This window comes from Rhincodon typus, chromosome 18, assembly GCF_021869965.1.
Source record: "Rhincodon typus isolate 14 chromosome 18, sRhiTyp1.1, whole genome shotgun sequence".
NCBI lineage: Eukaryota > Metazoa > Chordata > Chondrichthyes > Orectolobiformes > Rhincodontidae > Rhincodon > Rhincodon typus.
In genome coordinates this window covers 12,645,954-12,671,480 of record NC_063349.1, presented here as the reverse complement: position 1 = coordinate 12,671,480, position 25,527 = coordinate 12,645,954, and the positions used below count along the sequence as shown (strand labels likewise).

Sequence of the window (25,527 nt, the reverse complement as noted above, 5' to 3'; positions counted from 1 at the left end):
GACGCCCCAAGGATTGCAGTGGTTCATGAAGGCACCTCACCTTGTCAAGGGCAATTAGGGATGGGCATTAAGTGCTGGTCTTACTTGCCATGTTCGCATCCCATGAGAAAACAATTTAAAACATTGTTTCAAGACATATTTTAGCTGCTGCCATGTAGAAACATAGGGTAGGCGAATTGTTATAATGAGCAGCACAAGGATAAAGTCTTATGTTGAGAGGAGACACATTTCATTTCAGTTACCAGTCATGTAGGCTGTGTTTCTATTCAGAACTCCAGCACAAGAACACCCATCAAGATTTTAACCACAGACAGAAGCTACAATTGTTACTGGGAACTTGATATACAGACAGAACAAGGAGTCCACATCAACAACCTGAATTGAGTCATCATGTGGCAACACGTCTAACGTCAGATTTAGAAACAACTTAAATGACAAGCAGCTTGTGCAGCAGATGTGTTAACTGGTTGGAATGGAGGGGTGGCTAAGGTGGTCTGCTCGAAGCAACCTCAGGAACTGCACTGGATATTATTTAGATAGCGACTAAGGTAACCACAGTTTATGGCATGTGAAAGGTGGTTATGGAAGGAATATAATAAAAGATGCTGGAATGATCATGGTTGTGTGTAGTGGGTTACGAATGCTGCTTATCTAAACCATTCTTAACTTAATTCACTTTACAAGAAAGGATAGATAAAGCACAACGGCATCTGCACATGATTGTGCATGATTCACCTTTGAGTACTGCCTGGACAGATAACTCTGAAAATAGACAGACATAGGAGTCAAGCCGAGTTTCAATAACATTTCATCCTTGCTTTCTGTCAAGTGAGCTGGATAGATTTCACTTGTGGGTTTTTTTTTTGATTATATGAGTCTGCTGCAAGTTTCTCAAGTACCAGAGGGTGGGAGGGGGAGTCAATTTTGCTGAGGTGATTACTGATGATCTAAGTGGTTGACTGCTGGGTCTGTTTTTGACAGCGTTTTATTCCCCCCCCACCCACACACCCTCCCATCCCCCAATCAGGAGGCTCTACAATGCAATTCACTTCATCAGATGTTTCAATTTCTGAACTTAATCACTGTCTTTTAGACCATCAGATATTATAATCAGCAGCACCTCTTCAGAGAACCAGTCAAAAATAATTTTGCTTGTGCAGTGTCTCTACAGAGAAGGAAGAAAGACATAGCAAAGAAAAGCAGCCTTGCTTCTGGGAGTAAAAAGCTAACTTAAGGAGAATGAAAACTGCACTCACCTACTCCCTGCTCTCCCAACTACACAGAAGATGTGGCCTCCTTGAACATAGTAAACCCAGCTCTCCTTCCAGCCTCACTATATCTTGGACGTCTGCTTTAATTATATACCATTCAACTCAACACTGGTTAGCTTCATGCAGAAGCGTCCCCCTCAAGCACAAAATACAAATGATCGATATGCTGGAGGAAAGACACAATCAAACAGTGACGCTTTTATATAAACAGAAATTGCTGGAGAAACGCAGCAGGTCTGGCGGCATCTGTGGAGTGAGAAACAGAGTTAATGTTTCACATCCAACATGACTCACTCAAGGAGGAGTCATGACACATTTGTTTACAATTTACATAGATGATTTGGAGTTGGGGACTAAGTGTGGTGTGTCAAAATTTGCAGGTGACACTAAGGTGAGTGGTAGAGCAAAGTGTGCAGAAGACATTGAAAGTCTGCAGAGGGATATAGATAGTCTAAGTGAGTGGGCAAAGGTCTGGCAAATGGAGTACAATGTTGATAAGTGTGAGGTCATCCATTTTGGTGGGAATAACAGCAAAATGGACTATGTTTTAAATGGTAAAAAATTGCAGCACGCTGCTGTGCAGAGGGACTTGGGTGTCCTTGTGCATGAATCGCTAAAAGTAGGATTTCAGGTGCAGCAGGTAATTAAAAAGGCAAATGGAATTTTGTCCATCATTGCTAGAGGGATGGAGTTTAAAAACAGGGAGGCTATGCTGCAGCTGTATAGGGTCCTGGTGAGGCCACACCTGGAGTAGTGTGTGCAGTTTTGGTCTCCTTACTTGAGAAGGGATATACTAGCACTGGAGGTGCAAAGGAGATTCATTGGGTTGATTCCAGAGTTGAGAGGGTTGGATTATGAGGAGAGACTGAGTAGACTGGGATTACCCTCATTGGAATTCAGAAGAATGAGGGGAGATCTTATAGAAACATTTAAAATTATGAAGGGAATAGATAAGGTGGAGGCAGGGAGGTTGTTTCCGCTAGCAGGTGAAACTAGGACTAGGGGGCATAGCCTCAAAATAAAGAGAAGCAGATGTAGGACTGAGGTCAGGAGGAACTTCTTCACCCAAAGGGTTGTGAATCTGTGGAATTCCCTGCCCAGTGAAGTGGTTGAAGCTACCTCGCTGAATGTTTTTAAGGCAAGGCTAGATAAATTTTTGAACAATAAAGGAATTAAGGATTATATTGAGTGGGCGGGTAAGTGGACCTGAGTCTCAAAAAGATCAGCCATGATCTTATTAAATGGCGGGGCAGGCTCAAGGGGCCGGATGGCCTACTCCTGCTCCTAATTCTTATGTTCTTACGTTCTTAATGTTGTGCCAATACACATGGGGTAAAGCATAATCATCACTCACGACCACGACAAATTAGTATTGTTGCAATCTCCATAGAGACTCGTAACCTTAATATCATCTTCTATTTATTAGCTAAAAAGTTTGACAAGAAAAAAAATTCCAAGTTTTAGAACTTTTACTGCAACATATTATTAAAAACAAAACTGGGTAAACGAGTTTCTTTCTATAGCAAACCTTTATTTTAAAATCTACAAAATGGCTTTTCTCTTTTCTACTTATCACCCATCGCACTCTCCATGGAATTATATTCCTTTTAGCAAATGCTTAGGGTTGTTCCTGGCTTCATATGGTTTTGTGTATCTCTGTTTCACTAAACAGTAATTTCAAGTGACTGCGTCCAGTTGCTTTCCTCTGCTTTCAGAAAGCTCCTACTTGCAAATCCTGTTGTGATGATTTTCTTTCTCTTCCCAGATCAAATATCTCAGAAACCTCCTGCAATCCTAAGAAATCTGCAGAATATATCTTTTTGACCTAAGACCAACACCTTCCCGGATCCAAACGCAAAAAACTCACAACTAAGAGATAGCAAGAACGGCAAATGCTGGAAGTCAGAGTCAATTCAGTGTGGAGCTGGAGGAACACTGTAGGTCAGGCAGCTTCAGAAACATCGACTGTCCTGCTCTTCTGATGCTGCCTGACCTGCTGTGTTCCTCCAGCTCCACACTGCATCGGCAGTAATTCATAAAGTCCTTTGCCCTGCTAACCACACAGAACAGCTGGCTACCTGACCGAGATTCAGTAATACATTGGGAAGCTTGCAACTTCATCTCAAAAATGACTTCATTTGCCTTCTTCTTCATGGCAATGTGAACCACATTAACCTTGTGTTCAGGAAGAAATTCTGATCAGCTATTCTTAACACCAACTCCCTTGCACCTTGGTAATAAAATGATCAATTACAGCAAAAATGTTGACATGCCAACACATACAACACGTTTCTGGGACTTAGGGAGGCTCCCGAATCTATTCTTGCTGAACTGAGGCAAACAAGCTGTTTCTTGAGCATAACACAGTGTGGAGCTAGAGGAAAACAGCAGGCCAGGTAGCAGAGGAGCAGGAAAGCTGACGTTTCGGGTCGGGACCCTTCTTCAAAAAATGAATCAATAGAAAAACAAAAAAAAAGTGTTGAAAGAGAGGGAAAAGCAAGAGAAGTGATGAAAGAGAAACTTTGACATTTGCAGCAATCTCCTGATATATGGACAGTGCATGTATTTTAGAGGGGAGCTTAGAGACAAACTCTGCACTTCAAGAGATAGTACATACAATTAACTTGCGACTAGGGTAGGAGACAAGATCGAGGGCAGGAGACATGTTGTGCTTGGAGACACTGAGCAAGTGTAGGCATTTTGGTTACATAGATGTCAAACAGCATCCTGCAACATGAGGAAATCTCTCATATTTGTTCCACCAGTTTCTCAATAGTAAGGCAGAATGAAATGCATTCAGTTCTCTCTGCCCACAGAAGGTCAGTTACTTGGCTCAGTTCTGTAAGACTGGACAGCGGACAGAGAGCTATTTCAAGTGGTTGACACGTAAAGATCAATAGCCACGATCACTTCCACAGCTAGCACCAATAGAGTTTCTCCCTGCTCCAAGGCTGCAGTGCTAGCTGTTTCAAGTGGCAGATTTCAATGAGTACCATCTACGTAAGAGTTATTTGAGAGCTGTGCTCCATTAAGACCATGGATAAATATGGCCTCTCCTGAGCACCCTTCTCTCCATCCTCCTCCTCCTTTGGACAGCTTGCCCTTCTCTGTAACACCTTCACTCCTTCTCGTCACCATGCTACAAGCCAGAGAGGCTGCAATTATTCACCCACATGTGGGTGAAGTGCTCTAATCAGAAGACGGTCTCAAGTTAGCACCATGTCTTCAGAATCTGTCATGCCTCTCCACGTCAACTTTAGCCACTTGCAGTAATAGCAAACACATCAAACTTAGCAACCAGCAACTAACCCCAAAGTGTTTGATTCCCCTTAAAAGCTGATAGAGCTGGCAGGGCTAAGATTCTGCTGAACACAGGTCAAAAAAGGAAGTGCAGACAACAAATCAGATGTCACAAAATTAAAGCCAAGTACTGCAGATGCTGGAGATCTGAAACAAAAACAGAAGGTGCTGCAGCATCTGTGGGGTTAATGTTTTGTGTTCGTTATTCCACAAGTTGTAGAAACATTGACTCTGTTTTTCTCTCCTCAGATCTTGCCAGTCCTGCTAAGTTTCTCCAGCACTTTGTTTCTTTAAGATCAACGTTAAATGCTGACTGACACCTCACTCTACCAACTTGGCACTCTATCGGTGCACACTCTATCAGTGCCCATCAGCGCCCTCATCCAAAAACCAACCAGTCTAACCAGATGTTTGTGTGTGCACATGTGACACAGGGAATCACCATGGAATCAAAGCAGCATGGCCAGAAACACAAGGGCTCAGCACAAAAACTTTGCAACAGGAGATTTTTCTCAAGTCCACTATTTTTCTGTACTTAGTGAAGAAAACAAACAGCGCAGTAGGATGCAAGTCTCACTCACCTACAAGTACAGCTTATTAAAGTCTGAAAACATCGGAACAGTACTGTATGTTCCCGAAAGCATTACTTGAATTGGACTGATTCGAACGGTTTAAAAAAAATTTTGGATTCAAAACAGAGCAGCAATGCTTAAGGTGTTGGAGTGAAATTTCTTTCTCTGCAATCTAAATGAGCCAGTTCCTCCTAGGGGTTGGAAACGGAAGGAATTTAGTATGAAAGCTTTTATACACCGGTATCCACAAGTGAATTCCAAGACATTTTGTGGAAATGTCACACAAGAAAAATGAAAATGCAGTTCCAAATTTCGAGTAGATAACTCCAAGTCATTTTAAATGTGCTTGGTGCTCATGGCTGATTAATTAAGGTGACAGGGGAGATCTAATTATCTATCCTGAACTCAGTTGAGGCCTGTGTGACTAATGCACTCCTCTTAATTTCAGCTTTGCAGAGCACACAGCTTGTTTTCCACTCATGTAAAGAAAATGTAATCAAGCTCAAGATGGCTGGTATTGATCACTCCCTGCATCAGATGCCTTCGAAAAGTTGCAATGGATAATTTTAAAACATGAGGTAACAGCACGAAATCAAAGTCGTTCTTTCCTTGATGCAAAATAATAAATGGTGACTTTTTCAAATGCCATTTGCATGGTTCCTTCACACTTACTTAACATTGTCCAAGCAATTTCATTCATGCTACCATTAGCTCCAGCTCAATGTTAAATTCTTTCATTATTAAATAACATATTGGATAACAATAAAATCCTTATTATCTGGCATGCATGGGGAACTGGCAATACTGGTAAATCAAAAATACCAGCTGACAGAGAGTCATTTTTACCAATGGAATACAGCAGATTATCTGGAGCAAAGAATAAAGTATAAAATCAAATGTAGGGAAGCAGGAAATAAAGAACAGTGCTACTTTTACTTTCAGACTTCAAAAGTGTAGTAAAATGAAGCATTAAACAAAACAACATACAGGCACTAAAAAGGAACTAAACCTCAGCACCTCTTACAACTGCATCTGAGCATGTTGAAAGCCTAGGATATTGAATCCTAGTGACATGCCCTAGACGCTTTACTAAATAAATCCCTAATGTCCGCTTACTCATTTGCCTTCTGTCTTTTCTTCAAAGCAGAGTGCAGACTATGTAATTGCAAAACCTCTTCTGCAGAGTAACATCTGCCCATCAGCAAATTTCGTCAACGTAGCAAAAGCTGAAGCAGCATTAGTCCAAATTAGTTTCCCCTCTTCATTCAGATTATCTTCCGACTCAAGGGTTCACAACACTTTCAGCAATTCCTGCATCGCAAACAGTCAGCCCCTTTGTCAGCTTCAACCCACTCTTTTTTTTTTCCCGCAAAGTTTGCTGATTTGGCATGTAGAAAGAGTATCATTCAGCATTTCCACAATCCTGCAGAATGTATTTGTTCTATGTGATACATTAAATGCGTTGAAATCCTCTTCATCAGAACAGCGTTCCACAAACATAACACTGGGTAACAGTTTTCTCAAAACCATCCTTACTGTGACCCTTTTCACTAGGCCACATTATCAATGGCATCTTCTATGCTACAAACAGACTGAAAGTTTTCTAGAAGGTCTTCATGATCGATTAACTTTCTCAAGAAATGCCTTCCGTAATAACAGTTCATATTCTGGACAACAGATGGATCCAGGTTGAATTAATGAGGTTCGAGTGGGACACAGCAAATTGGTAAAAATGTTAACTCAGATTCAAGAGGGTGAGCTCGACGCTTGAAATTTGCACCTTCTGGTGTTCAACCATCTTATGAACAGGATCAGTTTCACTCCATCTGCCTTGACCAGAGATCACATGATTTTTAAAACTTCTTCAGATCTCCTGTTGGTCTTATCTCCAAGAAATAAATAGCAATAACATAGGTTCACTACCTTCAGACTTGCCTATTTTTTCTAAAATGTTATTTCACTGCAGGTGCAGAACATGTTGAAACCATTCAGGAAAAACATCTTCATTCATCCACGTGTGCATAGTTTAATGATGCAGTTATCTGCAAGTAATGACCCAAGATTTAAAGTTTACCAACAACCAAAAGTTTCACTTCACACAAGCCTGCAGCATCTGCACATGTAAGCACTGTACTTGGATCTTTACTCTGTTTAAAATCAGTAGAGCAGATCCACTCACATCTGCCATGGTAGGATTTGGCAAATATGTCAACATAAACCAGGTTCATCTGCATTATAAATTCGATCAAGGGGTAGATTTTACAGCTTCATGTTCAGTCGATCTTTCGTTCACTGGATACATCTAACGAAGTTTTAATGTGAAAGCCATCCATTAAAAAAATGCACATAGTTTAGTCAACATCATTTCTTCACGAATTCTTATTTGCTTTTTCAATGAGTAATCAGCCAGAGATAGGGACACCCTCCAAATATTTCAGAATAACCATTGCTATAAAACACAGGCTACCTGCTCTAATTTAAAACAGAGACCCCTAGGGGCTCAGGTACATAATTCTTTGAAATTTTCGTCACAGGTAGACAGGATGATTAAGAAGGCATTTAGCATGCTTGCCTTCAATGCTCAGACCTTGAATATAGGAGTTGGGGTGTCATGTTGAGGCTGTACAGGAAGTTGGTGAGGCCTTATCTGGGCTACTGTGCACAATTCTGTCTGCCCTGTTATAGAGTGGATTTTATGAAATTGGAAAGGATTCAGAAAGAGGATGTTGCCGGGAATGGAGGGTTGGAGATATAAAAATAGACTAGAAAGACTGGGACTTGTTTCATTGGAGCATAGTAGGTTAAGAGGGTGAACTTATTGAGGTTTTCAAATCATGAGGGGCAGAGATAAGGTGAATGACAAGGGCATTTTCTCTAGGGTGGGGGAGTTCAAAACTAGAGGACATACTTTTTACAGTGAGAGGAGAAAGGACACGAGGGGGAACTTTTTTTTTTAAATACAGAATGATTCATGTGTGAAGTGAACTGTAGGAGAAAGTGGTGGATGCGGGTACAGTCAGAATGTTTAAAAGACATTTGGATAAGTTCATGAATAGGAAAGGTTCAGAGGGATATGAGCCAAGCACAGGCAGGCGGGACTGGTTTAATTTGGGAATATGGGCAGCATGGATTGGTTGGACCAAAGGGTCTGTTTCCATGCTGTATGACTCTAAGAATCCAAGCATTTATGTGAAGCAGAGTCCTTCAGCAGTCTTATCGGGTACAGAACTAGCGAAAAACCTCAGCAACTATTGTTTTTGACCCCCCGATATCAATATCGCTGATAAGCCAACACCTTGCTCATTCATCAAAAACTTTGATTCTTCAGGAGTGAATTTTCTGCCGCAGTGTCAACACAATACTGTTACACTTCTCATCTCTCTGTTCCCTGGATTACTGGATGCCATAATGGCAAGATTGTGTTTATGATTCACACAATGGACCAATTAAAAATTAAAATGGCAGCTATGGAAAACACCTCCATGCTAGCACCTCTAGGTGAAGCTTACCTAATTACACTGAGGTGACCTGAGAAATCATCAGGCTCTGGACAACTTCTGAATGGTTTCTAGTTGGTAAAGTGACAATCATATTCAGGGAATATCAGAAATTCCTATTGATTTTGAATTCTGGTTGTTGGAGAGTGTCACATAACATATGTCTACAGCAGTGCCAGAAATACAGTACTTCTCCTTTCAAAGTGAGCATATCTTCACTGGTGAAAGTAAATTTTAATAATGCAAATTGCTGTTGCTGCTTTATACAGGGCTAAAAGGGTTAATATTGAGGAATGTCACAAGCACAACATCTACTATGATGACATCATATGGACTTGTGACAGAACAACTTGGAATTTCAAAGGAGTGAGACATAACGCTTAGTCCTCCTGTTACACCGCACTGCAGTAGTGCGCTGGAAATCAAGTCTCTCAATTCCTGGAGTTAAAAATTTCATCAAAGTGTGCAACATTTCCCTATTTACCCATCTTTTTAGACCCAGCTTACCAGAAAGCACAGACCTTGTTTCTGTACTGAACAAGCATTCCTATTTATCACAAATAAATAGGCTCCAACTATTTATGGCAGTGTGGCTCAATGGCTAGCATTGCTGCCTCAGTGTCAGGGACCTGGGTTCGATTCCACCCCCAGGCGACTACTTGTGTGGTTTGCATCTCCGTGTGTCTGCGTGGCTTTTCTCCCACAATCCAAGGATGTGCAGGTTGGGTGGATTGGCCATGCTAAACTGCCCACAGTGTCCAGGGATGTACAGGTTAGATGGATTAGCCATGGGAAATGCAGGGTTAAGGGGTTAGGATTGGATGAGGGGGGGATGGGTCTGGGTGGGATGTTCTTTAAAGGGTCAGTGTGGAATCACTGGGCCAAATGGCCTGCTTCTGCATTGTACAGATTCTACGATAAACAACTATGAAGCATCAGTACAACTCTACTAGTTAAAACTCTAAACCTTCCCCACTCCACACGTACATACTAAAAACATGGGTGTCATGGTTAAAATGAAAGACCAGGAGGCAGCACAGGGTCCTTTTCCACAGGGTTATCAGAGATTGTCCTTTCGGCTTTTGTCTGGGTACGCTATACCTTGATTCTTCTTCTCAAATACTTTCATTTATTTGCAGAAGGTGGTTGCTTCAAACTTATAAACTGCTAACTGGTTAAGAGGCACAGTTTACAGCAACTGCTGACAAAATTATAAACTGGCTTTCTTCAGGTTTCACATGATTTTTATAGCAGGAAAAAAAAAGAAGCAGTTCCTGCCTTTGTGGAGATCTGAAGGTTTCCAGCTCACTCTCACCCCCAAGCCTTTCAGCTACCTGTGAGACAATCACATAACTGCTGACACGCAGAAAGAAGGCCTATGTCATCGAAACAGTCATAAGTCCACAGACCAATCAGCTATTTGTTGCTAGTCAAATCTCCATTCACGCACACCCCTGGCTCCAGCTAAACTGTAGTAAAGCTGCCTTAAGTGCCTGAACAAGTAGCTGTGTAAATGGCACTTAGAACGAACATTAGGTTACTTGCTTTTATAAGGTGCTGATGTCCTTCAATAATTCTTGGTTTTCCAAACAATCCTTTTCCATTTGGGATTGTTAGCGCACTCTCTCTCTTTCTCTCTCTCTCTCTCATGTTGTTTCTGCTATTTGACAAGCACATCTCTTTGAACAAGTGTTGATGTTCTCACTTGATGTACAGTGAAAGATATGCCACACCAAGAGGTTGTAGTTTATGGTTGAATACAATTCTGTTGCTGTTGATGGCCCACACTACCTCATGATGCACAGTTTTGAGTTGCCTGATCTGTTCTGAATCTCTCTCATTTAGCCAGACAGCATGATATAGGGTATCTCAGTGTGAAGACAGGATTTCACTCCCATAAGGATTGGCTACTGGACTCCTACCACCATAGTCATGGACAGGTAAATCTCCAATTGGTAGATTGGTAAGGATATGGTGAAACAGATCTTGCTCTTTAGTTGGTTCCCTCTCTATCTTCTGTAAGGCCAATCTGAGAGCTTAGTCCTTCATGATTTAGCCAGTTTGGTCCGTTATGATGCTATTGAGTCATTCTCGATTACAGTAATTACACAGTATAGGAATATCCCAGTAAAATAAAAAGCAGGAAAGTAGCTGAAGTCATAGTTATACATCTCTCTTTCCTTTGAATGTTTATGTGTAACACAATTGATTTGAAAATCTTACCAAATGCTATTAGAAGCACTCCAATTGGTCTTTCTACAACCAGGTCACTTAATACCTGTGGCAGCAATTCCATTAGTATTTGAGAAACAGCACAAACTCAAAAATTTGGCATCACTGCCTTTCTTCCGCCCAGTCCTGAAAGCATTAGCTGGGGCTGAGCTTCACGATGGTCAATTATCCACTAAGACCTCTGTCACAGTCATTCCTCATGTTTGGACCAAGAGATCACAGAGTATACAGCGCAGAAACAGACCCTTTGGTCCAACCTGTCCATGTCAACCACAATCCCAAAGTAAAGTAGCCCCACCTGCCTGCTCGTGGCCCGTATCCCTCCAAAGCTTTCCTGTTCATGTACTTACCCAAACGTCTTTTAAAAGTTATAATGCATCCACCACTTCCTCTGGAATTTCATTCTGCATACGAACCACTCTGTGTTTAATAAAAAAATTGTGCCTGATGTATTTTTTAAATCTGTCTCCCCTTACTTTAAAAATGTGTCCCCTAGCCTTGAAATACCCAACCCTAGGGAAAAGAGACGTGCCACTGACCTTATCTATACCCTTCATGATTTTATAAACCTCTAAGGTCACCTAGCAACCTCCTACGCTCTAGTGAAAAAAACCCCAGCCAATCTAGTGAGGTGTCGACAGGCTGCAGAAGTAATTCGATCATATCGTTAATAAACATGTACACAATGAACAGAGAAAGCAAATATCAGCTGGAATCCGGAGGAATCCAGGGATCCAGAGATCAGTTACAAAATTCCTAAATGCCATCCAATTGAGATTAGCCAGCTCTTGCCCTTTGAGTGAGGAGGCATGGCTCATTCCTAATCTCAGAATCACACAGCACAGAGAGAGACACCCATTGGTCCATCAACAAAAACTACCCTAAATCTACACTAATTGCACTTTCCAGTACTTGCTCCATGGCCGTAAATGTTATGGCATTTCGAGTGCTCATTCAAGTACGTTTTTAAAGCTCTTTTGATCTGCTTAGATTGATGAAATAATTTGCTTTTGCATGCAGCCCTTTTCAGCACCTCAGTACATCCCACACATTTTACAGCCAATAAAACTGCTTTCTAGATTACAACAGTGGCTACACTTCAAAAAGACTGCACTGGTTATAAATCACTTTGGGATATTGTAGCACATACTGAAGGTGCAAAATTCTCTCTTTCCTTTGGTGTTGCTCAGGTGAATCATCAGATGAATCCCAAAATTGTGTTTTGTTTATCTTGCCACAATAACAAAAACTTTAATTCCTCCTCATTACTATAACCTAAAAATTACTGACTAAAGACAGTTAAGTACAGGGTTAAGTATTTTAAATACAACTTGCTTACTCACTCCCTTCACTAACTGCCAGCCCCATCCTCAAGCCAAAGTGCTGCATATTACTGTTTTGCCCTGTAGTGTAAACTTTATCCATGAATTATGTTATTTTTATTCTTTGATTGGTTGGAAGCATCACTGGCAACGTCAGCCATTGTTGACCCATCCCTGTTTGCTCCTGAACTGTATGGCTTACTATGCCCATTCCGGAAGGGAGTTAAGCGTCCACCACATTGCTGTGGGTCTGGAGTCACATGTAAGCCAGACCAGGTAAGGTTGGCAATTTCCTTCCCTAAATGACACTGGTGAACCAGGTGGGTTCTTACAACAACTGACAATGATTTCAAGGCACTAGTACTAAGAAGAGCTTTTCATTCCACATTTACAAATTGAGTTTAAATTTTATTAGCTCCCACCTTGGGATTTGAACTCATGTCCCATAGCCTTAGCCTGGGGAAACTAGCAACCTTCCCTGATTCTAAGCAGAGCAATGATTTTGATTTGATTTATTACTCTATGTGTACCTAGGTACAGTGAGAAGTTTTGTTTTGTGTGTAGATCATACCACACAAAGTGAATTATGGTAGATCAGAGTGAAGAATACAATGCTACTGCTGCAGAGAAGGTGCACAAAGAATAAGATCAACGGTGCTGCTTCATACAGCAACTTACAGTTTAGCTGAAGTGAAGTCAGGAATGCGACTCACTAACTGGGGGCCCTGGTTTTACAGTCCTAAGTGCACACTGACTGCAGGTAAAGGGAAGAACAGTGAATGGGTGCAGCACTATTCAATGGCCAATCACTACCAGAACTGGGCCAGTGGTGTATTTCCACAACAACTGCTTAAAGAAAACCTCGGGTCAGATGGTATGTAGTTGGAACAATTGATAGGCTAACCATTGGAAGACAGACAGTTGAAATAAAAGGGTGTTTTCAGGATGGCAACCTGTAACTAGTGGAGGGCTACTGGGATTAGTGCTGGGGCTACAATGACTTACAATATATATGAATGACTCAGATGACGGAAGTAAGTGTGCTCATCATGAGGGGTATAGGTAAGGTGAATGGCATTGCCCTCAGATGGGAGTTTCAGACTAGAGGGCATATTTTTAAAGGTGAGAGTAAAGAGATTTTAAAAAAGGCATGAGGCAATTTTTTTTATACCAAGTGGTTTGTATATGGAATGAATTTCCAAAGGAAGTGGTGGATGCAGGTACAGTTACAATGTTTAGATGACATTTGGATAAGTCCATGAATAAGAAATGTTTGGAAGGATATGGGCCAGGAGCAAGCACGTGGGACTAGTTGAGTTTGAGATTATGGTCGGCATGGACTGGTTGGATCAAAGGGTCTGTCTGTGCTGTATGACTATGACTACATAAAAATAGGTGGGAAGCTAAGTGCTGAGGATGATGCAAGGAGTCTGCAGAGACATATGCGCAGGATAAGAGAGAGGGCAAAAAACTAGCTGATGGAAAATAATGTGGAAAATTGTGAGATAATACATTTTGGCAGGAAGAATGGAATAGTTGAATATTATTTAAATAGAGAAAGATTGCAGAAGGTTGCAGCTCAGAGGAATTTGGGAGTCCTTGTGCACAAATCACAAAAAAAACTGGTATCTATGTTCAGCAGGTAAGAGGGAAGGCAAAAGGAACATTAGCTTCCATATAAAATAGAGAGGTTTGCTAAAACTATATAGGTACTAGTTAGACAAAACCTACAATAATGTGATCATTTTTTGTCCCCTTATCTAAGGAAAGGGACAGTGGCATTGGAAGCAGTTCAGAGAAGGTTCACTAGGTTGTTAGCAGTTATGGAGGGATTTTCATACGAGGAGAGGTTGAGTAGGTTGGGCCTGCACTCAATGTAGTTCAGAAAACAGAGAGGCTAATTTATTGAATCACACAAGATTCTTAAGGGACTGGACAAGGTAGCTATGGAAAAGTTGTTTCCCCCTGGACGAAAAGTCCAGGGCCAAAGGGCATCATCTCAGAGTAAGGGGTCATCCGGTTAGGGCAGAGATGCGGAGGAGTTTCTTCCCACAAAGTGAAGTAAATCTCTGAAATTCTTTAGCATAGAGGACTGTAGAAATTGAGTCAATAAATATATACAGGACTGAGATAGACATATTTTTATGGATAAAGGCAGGAAAGTGGATTTGAGGATTAACATATCAGATGTGATCTCAGAGAATGGCACAGCAGACTCAATGGACTGAATGGCTTTCTTCTGCTTCCATTTCTCTTGGTCTTTTTATGGTCTGTAAAGAAAAATCCACTGCAAAGAAAAACTGGAAATGGAGTTGATTACCTCAACGGACCCCAGAGTTTAAATAACAAGTGGGAAAATACAACAACGCTTCATCGGAGGATGCACTGATGATGTTAGCCAACAGGGTAATGAAACATCTGCAAACTAATGCACCAGCTCGGCATGCCAACCAACCACAGCATCCACAACCCGAGCTACAAACTACTCAAGAATATGTTCTTATGAACGCAAGCAGAACCGGATTGAGAGGCTGAGTGGTCAACGCCATTCCTATCTTCCTGCATCAACCAACAGACACATAGCATTGAATGTAGCCACAGGAACCAACCAGCTAAAGATACCAGCCAAGAGCTCAGCAACCAATGAGTAGAGCTGAGTTTTAACATGGAATTATGTACAGCACAGAGTTTAACCCAGACACCAGCACTGTATCACTTTCACCAGTGAATGAAACCAAGATGAAAACACTCACAAAAGGTATAGTAAATGACAGCAACTAAACAAAGATGACTACCAAGTGTGGTTTCAGTAAAATTAAAGATAGCATTCACCTCCTTTTCCCAGACACACTGATGTCGGCACATTATCAGTGACTAGGATGGTACCAACTCTCATTCCAAAGAAGCCTCAGATCAGCAGTTAGATACAAGTGAATACTAGTTTTAGAACATTGGCTGTCAATAGCACAGACTATCTAGATGGCAAGAGAAATTCAAACAAACAAAACATACTTTGAGATAACACGGTGTAGAGCTGGACGAACACAGCAGGCCAAGCAGCATCGGCATCTCCAGATACTACAATCACACTCTCTGCAATGCGCCGGCATGTCCAGATACTGCAATTAAGCCTACCCCAGCCACACTCGCCACAGAACATACTTTGAATTTTGTTTACATAAATTTTGTGCTGACCTTCCATTGGATCAGAAAATTACTTGGGTAATCAGCTCGCTATGTTGATAAAAACTATACAACTTCTCCGAAGTGCTGGATAATAGAAAGTGAATCACAGCTGCAATCACAGTGCCTGCACATCTTGCTCCATTGTAAATTCCCTGTCCTTTCCCATTCCAAAAAGTAATTGTACATCTATTTTAATCTATTGTGGAAATGCATCAGGTCATTTCCTCCATTTAAAGAATCCTCAGAGATATCTAAAACAAATGGAAGAATATTTGTTATGCCAGTAAGCAAGAAGTGATAGGTCACTGGAACAAAGTGACCTTCCTGCAATCCTTCCTGCACTTAAATAGGTAGTCACTTATTCCAATAGCACTGCAACATGACCATCTTCAATTCAGCTGTTCCCAATAGATTTTTTTTCCCCACATTATCTGAACTTTGTAATCACCAGGTTTAACATTATGAGCCCTTACCATGGGTCCAGAGAAGGTGGCCTGAGAAATGGGTTGTTTTTACTGAGAGCACCAGGTCAATGCAGGAAACATCTGACTTTTGAGAAGCCAACAATTGAGATGACTAAAAATACTGAAGCACCTTTCACAGCCTCAAATTTTCTCAAATTACCGCCTAAAATAATTAAGAACGCATGCCCAGTTATCATGCAAAGGCAGATTCTTTTTACTAATGAAATTCTACAAATGATCTTATAACCTGTTTTAATATTGTGTGTGGTATTTGCTTGGGTAGGTCTCTTATCCAGAGGCTGAATATTTGCTGCTATTGTGTTAGCAGGGGACCTGCACATGCAAATGAAAAGACAGAAAAGATCTCATTTCACATCTCACCTGAAGGACAATACCTACAAAGCAGCATCCTCTCTGACAGAAGTGTCAATTTAGCTTATGATAGGGAGGCTTTGAAATTCAGTCCAAATGTTCAGATCCTTTGTCAGTGCCGCTATCAATCAAGTTGGCGTTTTAAATCTCTGAGCTGAGAAGGATGTTTCACCCAAGGTCAAACCAGGAAAGATGTAAACTACTCCAGAGCGCAAACATATTAAAAAGCAATACAATCGAAAAACAACTTGGATCTTAACTGAAACCTTGTGAAGAAGCCAGATTTACTCAGGAACTAGGGTGAGTTTTCAGGAAGAGTGTTAAAAAATAGATTTTTCAGCATCTGAACGTTTCTGTGAGGCACCAGTATAGGATATACATCGTCTCCAATTAATGAATGAAACTATTCAAAAACAATTGATGAATCCTTTTTCCTAGGATAACAATAGGCTCAGGTAGTGACAGACTAATTTTATTCAAAATGATATGTTTCACTGTCTACAATTAATTAGCCTTGCTGAAGGGGTCAACGATGTGTAGGAAGATTCTTCATTATTTCATCTGCCTTTGTAATTAAGAAGAGAAATTCTCATCTAATCCACAATTTTGATTTAACTCAACCGAAAGGAAACTCAATTCTTTAGAATTTTTTTTTAATGAGCGCACTGGTATTTGGTACTCAGCAGAGCTATATTCAGCTCATATCTTAATTGCGCAAACAAACCGCATTCTGCTGAAACATACAGGGCACGTACAATCAATGTCTGTATTTTGTAACAAACGATAAGAAATCAGAACACGCTTGAATGCTAAAGCAGGATCATTCTCATCAAGGTACTGTTAAAAACAAACGTAAATCACACTCTTGCTCTGGGCGTAGTGGTGTCCTGTCACCATGGTTCTGCATCAAGCCCAAATGCTGTACTTTCTTACGAATGCCTACGATATGCAACAATCATGGAAAGAAGGGACCATTGTTCAGTAAGAAGTAGAGTAACGACACCTGGCACCCTCAGTAAACATCAAGTTTCATTTATGCATATTTGTTCATATAAAAGGCAAAATACTACAGATGCTGGAATTCAGAAACAAGCACAGTGAATGCTGGAGAAACTCAGCAGGTCTGGCAGCATCCATGGAGAGAGAAACAGAGTTAACGTTTCGAGTCAAGTACGACACTTCTTCAGAGCCAGATGCAAAATGTTAGCTCTGGCTCTCTCTCCACAGATGCTGCCAGACCCGCTGAATTTCTTGAACTTTCAATTTTAAACCTCCTTCCAACAATGTGCAGATGTCATCCTTTATTAACTGTACTGCATCACCTCCTTTTCTTGATTGTCCATGATTTCCAAAGGTTGAATATGCTTGAAGTTTCCAGTCTAGCATCCTAGAGCTGCTCTAGTGTTGTAGGAGAGTGCTAGTCATTGCTAACTCATGGTAATAAGCTGACAAAAAAAAAACCAGAAAACATATGCCTATTACCACACACCCTTTAATTCCAGTTTAAACTTCCCTTACTCTCGTAGCTGATAACATGCCAGGCAATCTTTTTGTTCCTTCACATACATGTGACTAACTGATAGTTTTCTCCATAAACTATGCAAATTTACATCAACATGGATTGCCATCTAAATCCAGACAGTGAACATGGTTGTACAGAAAGCTTTGGCCACATGTAGGAAGCCACTGTCACTCAGACTGAAGGTGCAACTGTAGTATCTCGAGGGCAACATTGAACATTACTGAAAAGTGTGACTGACTTCCCACACAAAACTCAAACCTACACCATTTTCAATCTGTCTGCAAGCACCAGTATGAAAATCAATCAGGAGCCTGGAGAAGAAACAAGAAATCGCCTCATAAAAAGCAACATACAGAAGGCAGTTAAAGGAATGGCAACAAGCATTAAGTCTGCAAGACAGAAATAAAGATAAACATGAAATTAAATTTTTTTAAAAATGAACGCAAGTTAGGAAACAATTATAGAAAACAGGGTCGGGTTGATGGAAATGCAAGCAAAAGGATTTGTGATACAGCAGGTCCAAAGTCTGATCTAAAATTTAATCCACGCTGCATTTTGCGACATTTCCCTAATTTAGAGGCACTATGTCAATGCAAGTTGTCATTCTTGTTGTTGATGAAAGTTTCCTCTACGTGCTGGCTCTCCATTATCTTGGTCTGGGCAGACTCAATCTAGTTCCCAGCAGGGAGCACAAATTGTCACAAACTTGACAATCTTTAATATTGGTGTAAGGGAAATGGGTTTTGATTCACAGGTGCACTTCTCCCCGTTTCTGACTTTATGAAGAAGGGAAGGCCATTAATGAAGAAGCTGAAGACAGTTGAACATAGGACTCAACTTTCAGAGACTGCTGTCAAGATGCCCTAAGAATAAAATGATTGATCTCCAGTAAATACATCCATTTTCCGTTGTGCTAGATATGTCTCCACCAGCTGAGAGCTTTCCTCCTAATTTCTATTGACTCTAGTTTTGCTCAGGCTCTTTGATGTCACTTTGGTCAAATGGTGCCTCAATGTCATGAACTTCAATTCTCCTCTCAAATTCGGCTCTTGTGTTTGGATGAAGGAATTGAATGCCATATCTCCAAATTTGCAGATGACACTAAGCTGGGTGGCAGTGCATGTCGTGAGGAAGATGCTAAGAGGCTGCAGGATGACTTGGACATGCTGGCTAAGTGGGCAAATACTTGGTAAATGCAACATAATGTGGATAAATGAGAGGTTATCCACTTTGGTCACAAAAGCAGGAAGGCAGATTATTATCTGAAGGGTGACAGTTTAGGAAAAGGTGAGGTGCAACGAGACCTGGGTGTTATGGTGGAACAGTTGCTGAAGGTTGGCATGCAGGTGCAGCAAGCAGTGAGGAAAACTAATGGTATGCTGGCCTTCATAGCGAGAGGATTTGAGTAGAGATGTCTTGCTGCTGTTATACAGGGCCTTAGTGAGGCCACACCTTGAGTATTGTGTGCAGGTTTGGTCTCCTAGTCTGAGAAAGGACGTTCATGCTATTGAGGGAGTCCAATGAAGGTTCACCAGACTAATTCCTGGGATGGCAGGACTGGCATATGAGGAAAGACTAGATTGACTGGGATTGTACTCACTGGAATTTAGAAGAACGAGTGGGGATCTCATAGAAACAGAAAATCCTGATGGGACCGGACAGGCTAGATGCGGGAAGAATGTTCCCAATGTTGGGGAAGTCCAGAACAAGGGGTCCCAGTCTAAGAATAAGGGGTAAGCTATCAAGACTGAGATGAGGAAGAATTTTTTCATTCAGAGTTGCAAACCTGTGGAACTCTCTCCCACAGGAAGCTTTTGGGGCCAGTACATTACATATGTTCAAGAGGGAGCTGAATGTGGCCCTTGCGGCCAAAGGGATCAAGGGGAATGGGGAGAGGGCGGGAATGTGATATCGAGATTACACGATCAGCCACGATTGTATTGAATGGTGGTGCAGGCTTGAAGGGCTGAATGGCCTACTCCTGCACCTATTTTCCATAAGTTTCTACCGCAGGCCAAGAAATGAGATCAGCAGCTGAGTAGGCCTAATGGAACCCAATCCGAGCTTCAGAGAGCAGGTTATTATTGAGGAAGAGCTGCTTTACAGCCTTGTCAAAGATGTCTTCCAACTCCTTGCTGATGGTGGACAGTAGACCAATTGGGCAGTAAATGGCCAGGCTGGATTTGTCATGTTTCTGAGGACAGGGCAGACTGGGCAAATTTTCACATTACCAGGTCGATGGCATCATATTGCAGCTGCAATGAAACAGCTCTGCTCTTCCAAAGGGCAACGGGTTTGGTGTCCTGAAGGGGACATTTCTTGATGAAGTTGAAGCAGAGGAAAACCTATTTCAGAGCAGGCAGGAAGATTAACAGTAAGAAAATGAAGCCCACTGACAGATGCTCAAATATACAGGAAATACTGTAAAACTTACCCCTCTTGGTGAGGATGGGTTGAAGATGGTGTGCAGGAAATCACTGGATGAAACTATCTGAAATAGTTGTGAATAAAAGTTAGGAAAAGATGAAAGACAGCTCCGATCAACAGCACAACGTTCTATCGTAAAAACAAAACGGTGGCATATCACTCGGCCACCGTAATACAATCAGTGTCTTTAGCAGTGGCACCAGATGGTTTGAATTAATGGTACATGGAGATTTAGAACATTTTTCTTTTGCTGAACCAAGTTGAAACGTATCAATAAGAACGCAGTCCTCCTGTCCAAAGTTATTTTGTGCATTTTACAACAACAGTGTAGAATTATGAATTAGAGTTGAAAAACCAGATAAAAAATAACTATGGAGACATATTGCATGAATTTAACTGTCATTCCCTTGATGGTAGAAGATTGAAGGGTTTAAAGCATTAAAAAGATTTGATTTAGCAGCTGAGAAACTATTTTAAGTGTACAACATTGAAGATGGAACCCTTGCTCATCCAAAGTTTAGTAAGAATCTCAAACGCTCTCAGCCTAAAGGATGCTGAGACAATTGGTGCTTTCAAGACTGGAGGTTAACTTTTGTTCAAGTGAGATTGCCAGTGGATATAAACCAAAGATACAGATTACCAAGGATCAAAATGAATGGCAAGCATTGCTCCTCCCACCTGATGTGTTCCTCAGGTGACAGTGCAATTAAAGACCCCTTTTATTTAGCTCAATAGCTGCTGTAGTTTCGCATTGGCTGTAGAGAGCTTTTATAAATTTCTCATCTAGACAAGTTCAAAACTGACAAAAAGTGCTAAGGAAAGAAAACGCAAAATCAACAAGAACAGAAATAAGTTTAAGACAAAGTCAAAAGAAAAAAAAATGCTGTTAGTTAAAAAGGTTAATGAAATTAAAGAATCAGGAACAGAGTTAAATCAATTTCCAACATTTGGTGTTGCCACTGTAACCGGGTAGAATTGCTTCTGTTCTTAGACTGAAGTGTTTCTCAAAGTCAAATAGCAAGATGATCCAAAGCGCTGCTTTGACTTGGAGAAACAGCAAAAAAAAAGACAGATTCCGTTTTATTTACTAAACAATATCGGGTTCAGTTGCTCATACAATGCTGCACTCCGAAGCCGAGTTATAAGCTGTCCCATAGAGTAGCAGCAGTCCTCAGCAACAAAACGATATTAGTCAGCCTGATATGGGTCAATTCCCACTCCAGTACAACACTGCACTACATGCTAGTCTGTACGGGGAGGGGGAGAAAAAGACTCTTCTTCAGCTCCTGCAAGTTGCAGATCATAAAAGGCTAGTTCCAGTGGATGCAAGCAGCATTATGACAATAGAGGAAGACACAAAGAGGAATTACAGTGAATTCACTTGAGAGAAAGACTGAATAGCGCAGCATGGTTGTGAACGCCCTCTTCACAATTGAAATAGACATTGCAGACCTATGGAACACCACTTTTAACCTGAGAACTACTGGCAAATTTTGTTTAAGTTCAATTATGAACATAATTTTTATCTTTATTTGGTTATTAATTTTAATAATTGCTAGTTGTTTTGCTGCTCAGGCATGACAGAAGGACATTCATAAAAATTACAAGGACGTTTGTTTATGAGATACTTTTCCTCAAGATGTCCCAAAGCCCTTCCCAGACATTTAAGTATTTTGAAGCAGAGTCACTTTTGTCATTTAGAAAAATGAAGTGGATAAATTTCCTGACAGCACGGGCCCTCAAACAGTAAAGAGATAAATTACTAAATAGGCTACAGAATATTTAATGTTCTCTCAAGCAGACTGATCCTCATGTTTACTTGCATCCGAATGGCAGCACCACTGAAGGTACTGCACTTCTATAATCCTACCCAGAAATCAGCCTGCATTACATGGCTGAAGAATGGCAGAGAGTTCTCCAAGTGTCCTGGCCAACCTTCAACCATTATTATAAAGTCACAAACTGGTTACTGAACTTATTGCTGTTTGGAAGACCAGACTAGAAGCATGTGTCACATTCCCAACATTAGAACATCAATAACTTCACTTTTTTTTCCTCCCGCGTTTAATTTTAAGCCTATTTTGCTCATGAAAAGGATGAATAAGCATTTAGTACCTATTTGCTTGTACTACTCTTATTTGCTATCCCATGATACTTTGTGTACTAGCATCTTGCCACTCTGATTCTCTAATGCTCAACAGCAATGCTAATGTCCCACTGTTGCATTAGACCTTCACGGCAGATTGGTTTCTTTGAAGAATCTGCACGACACGACTGGTCACTTACTCATTACGCAACAAGGAGTGTTACACCAGGCTGCTCTCCATCAAACACTACTTTCATTGTCACATTCTTCATTCCTCTTTCATTTGAAACATGGCACAGACAGTAGCTAGGAACTGGAAAATCAAGATAAGCTTGCACACCTGACTGATTGATATAAAAATAATCCACTCTGGCCACATAAAAGGAGCCTGGAGTTATTTTGCTTTGATTTATTGAACTACTTTACAGCAGCAAATTTATAGTCTGCTGTTATGGACCAGCTCGACCCCATCTTTTTCTTATTTTTAAAGGTAAGGCAAGGCTGTGTTCTGGCTGCAAGTTGATTCGTCAAATTACCAGGCTTTAAGCAAAACACACTATGTCTTACACTGTAGTTAAAGTACAAACAAAAGAAAGAAGAATTGGAATAACCTAACTGTATTGGAAAAAGTTAACAGAATATTAGATTATTTAACTACTAAAACAGCAACTGTTCCAATATAGTAACATCCTATAAACACACTCTTGGCAAAAGCACATTCAGTAAAATAGATTGTCTCACATGTGATTCTACAGTCTAGGAGAAAAGCACATAAAGAACAAACTCAGACAGACAGACAGACAGCGACAGCTAGAAAGAGAGAACTCGTGCGGTTTGCTGTAGCAGGGAGAGATGTATAGCAGCTTCCAAACCCCAACAGCTACTGGAAGTTAAAATAAAACCCTGGTTCTGTGTTGGCTTCACCCCTTTATACTGCTTCTACTGTTCCAACTTGAAAAAAACCCCAAGGCCTCTCAAGCTGTTTACTTTATTGGCTTGGAACATACCATTCGGTACCTCTGTCTCAACCTTTCTTCATTAAAAATAGGACCAAATACAGCTCTTAAAACCATAGCATTGTCACATTACAATAGCAAAGACACACTTCGCCATTTCATTCAGGGAGGTTTCCTGTAACTATAGCTGACAGGTACAATTTCTCTCCTAGTTTAATTAAAAAAAGTCACATTTAGATGGTGCCATTTATAACCTCAGCAAGTCTGCAGAGTGCCAGTGGAGTATTTTTGAAGTGTAGCCACTGCTGTAACGTAGAAAATGCAGGAACCAACTTGATTTGATTTATTATTGTCACATGTACTGAGATACAGTAAAAAGTATGCTTTTGCGCACTAACCAGACAAATCATACCTTACATAAGTACATCAGGATAATAAAACAGAATGCAGGATATAATGTTACAGCTACAGAGAAGGTGCAGAGCAAGATCAACTCTAATAGATGGGAGGTCCGTTCATAAGGCTGATAACAATGGGAAGAAGCTGTTCTTGAATCTGTTAGTATGTGTTTTCACATAGCAAGGTCCCACAAAAGCAACGTGACAATGATCTGATGATTTGTGAAGTTGGTTGAGGAGAAAATGGTGACCAGAACACACTTCTTCCTTCAATAGTGGCATGAAATCTTCTACTTCTAGTTGAAGGGACAGATAGGCTTCAGCATAACATTACATTCTGAAGGTGGCACATCCAATACAGCACCACCTCAGGAACAGGCAAATGAACCCAGAAACGCCTCCATTCCCTCATCTGTCAGAGGGTCTCTAACGCCCACCCCAGGTTAATAACACAGACCCTGAGTGGCTGAATACAGAAACCCAGGATAGTCTCGCTGTCACCTAAATCCATAAGCAGTGACAACTCATATCCTAATGCTAACACCCCCTGGACTTCAGAATTTGTTTGTTTATTAACATCTCAAAAGTAAAATTGCGGAGATATTATCAGTAAAGTAAACAAATTGCTTACTGTTTAATCGATCACTCTCAGAACTCCTCCCTCACATTCGCCCTGACATTAAAGCTCACGTCACTCTATCAGAACGGTAAGGCAGTCAGGAATCTTCTGCTGGTCAATGCCAACAGCATGCTCGGCTGACCAACACCCCTATACTCGACAACAGCACCCAAAGCAGTCCATTCCAATGCCCTTCGTACTTTGTGGTGACTAACTCAGAGCTCCACGTCAGCTTCCTCAACACCTCATACACAGCACTGCAGTGATATGTGCAGAACTGCATTGTGCTCCATACAGACCCCCATCAACACTCCTTGCTGACCTACACTGCACTCCATACTGACCTGCATGTGCTCTGTACTGACCCTCATCAACACTCATTGCTGACTTAATTAACGCCTCCATTGGTCGTCCGTGATATTTGTTGGAAACTCATTGCAAGTCCTGACACACACTCAGGACTCCCTACTGTTAGGTTTGAACTGTTTCAGTAAGATTCTAAATACCTGGGAGTCAAAGGTAAAAAGGCAAACAGGATTTGTGAACTAATTAGTCAATTGTACTGAAAGATCTATAAAGAAAAGTCGGCCTGAAGGTTAGAAGGTTTCATGATGTGTGGTTGATTCAAATAAAACTTTGACTAGAAAGTGTATGCCTGGACTCTGGCTCAAAGCAATTAGCCTCTAGTGTACATCATCTCCAACCAATGACTGTGCCAGGAACTGCCTACAAACGTTCACGTACTGTCAGGAACTCCCTCCAAACGTTCACGTACTGTCAGGAACTCCCTCAAACACATGCTCAGGAATTCCATACTAATACTGAAATGCTAAATTGAATTGAAACCAAAATGGTAAAGCACAACATACCACTGTTTCTTGATGGTAGGTTTATACTCAGGATGCATCCTTATAGATTTCTGTCTCCTAAATACTCTTCCAGCATGATCCCAGTTCTTGTTCAAACAATCCCCAACACCTCTGTATTTTGATAAAGCAAATATAATTTATTACAGGTATTTTGGGATTTGAATTTTAAAATAGAGGCAGATGGATTTTGGTCTGTTCAGTGAAGATACTTTTTTTCTTTTAAAAAAAGGTCAGAATGACATTTGGAACAGTGATCTAAATGCATCATTTCCAGATGGAAACTTCAGTGATGTGCCTGGTCAGACACCTGTGATATGAATAAATGAAACGTTTATATTGCTGAGTTTATGACAGGCAGAGAAAACAGATCTGGGCCACTAATTTAATTTCGACTGCGAAGCAGAAGGCTCAAAGTTTAAGTTCAGGGAATCAGT

General features: G+C 40.9%; 1 protein-coding gene across 9 annotated transcripts in view; it reads right to left on the bottom strand.

Moving 5' to 3' along the window:
• The window catches only part of pot1 (protection of telomeres 1 homolog), a 297,679-nt gene that overhangs the window by 255,188 nt on the left and 16,964 nt on the right, over positions 1-25,527 (bottom strand). For 4 of the 9 annotated variants that reach the window (XM_048607978.1, XM_048607974.1, XM_048607977.1 and 1 more), the window contains one exon: positions 20,173-20,229. The exons of 3 other annotated variants lie outside the window; for them this stretch is intronic. Coding sequence is in view for 2 of the 6 variants with exons in the window: in XM_048607974.1 (XP_048463931.1) it covers positions 20,173-20,229 (57 nt within the window). In the remaining 4 variants the exon portion in view is untranslated. The remainder of the gene's footprint in view (positions 1-20,172; positions 20,230-25,527) is intronic. 2 more of the 9 variants (XM_048607979.1, XM_048607981.1) reach the window with 1 other exon arrangement.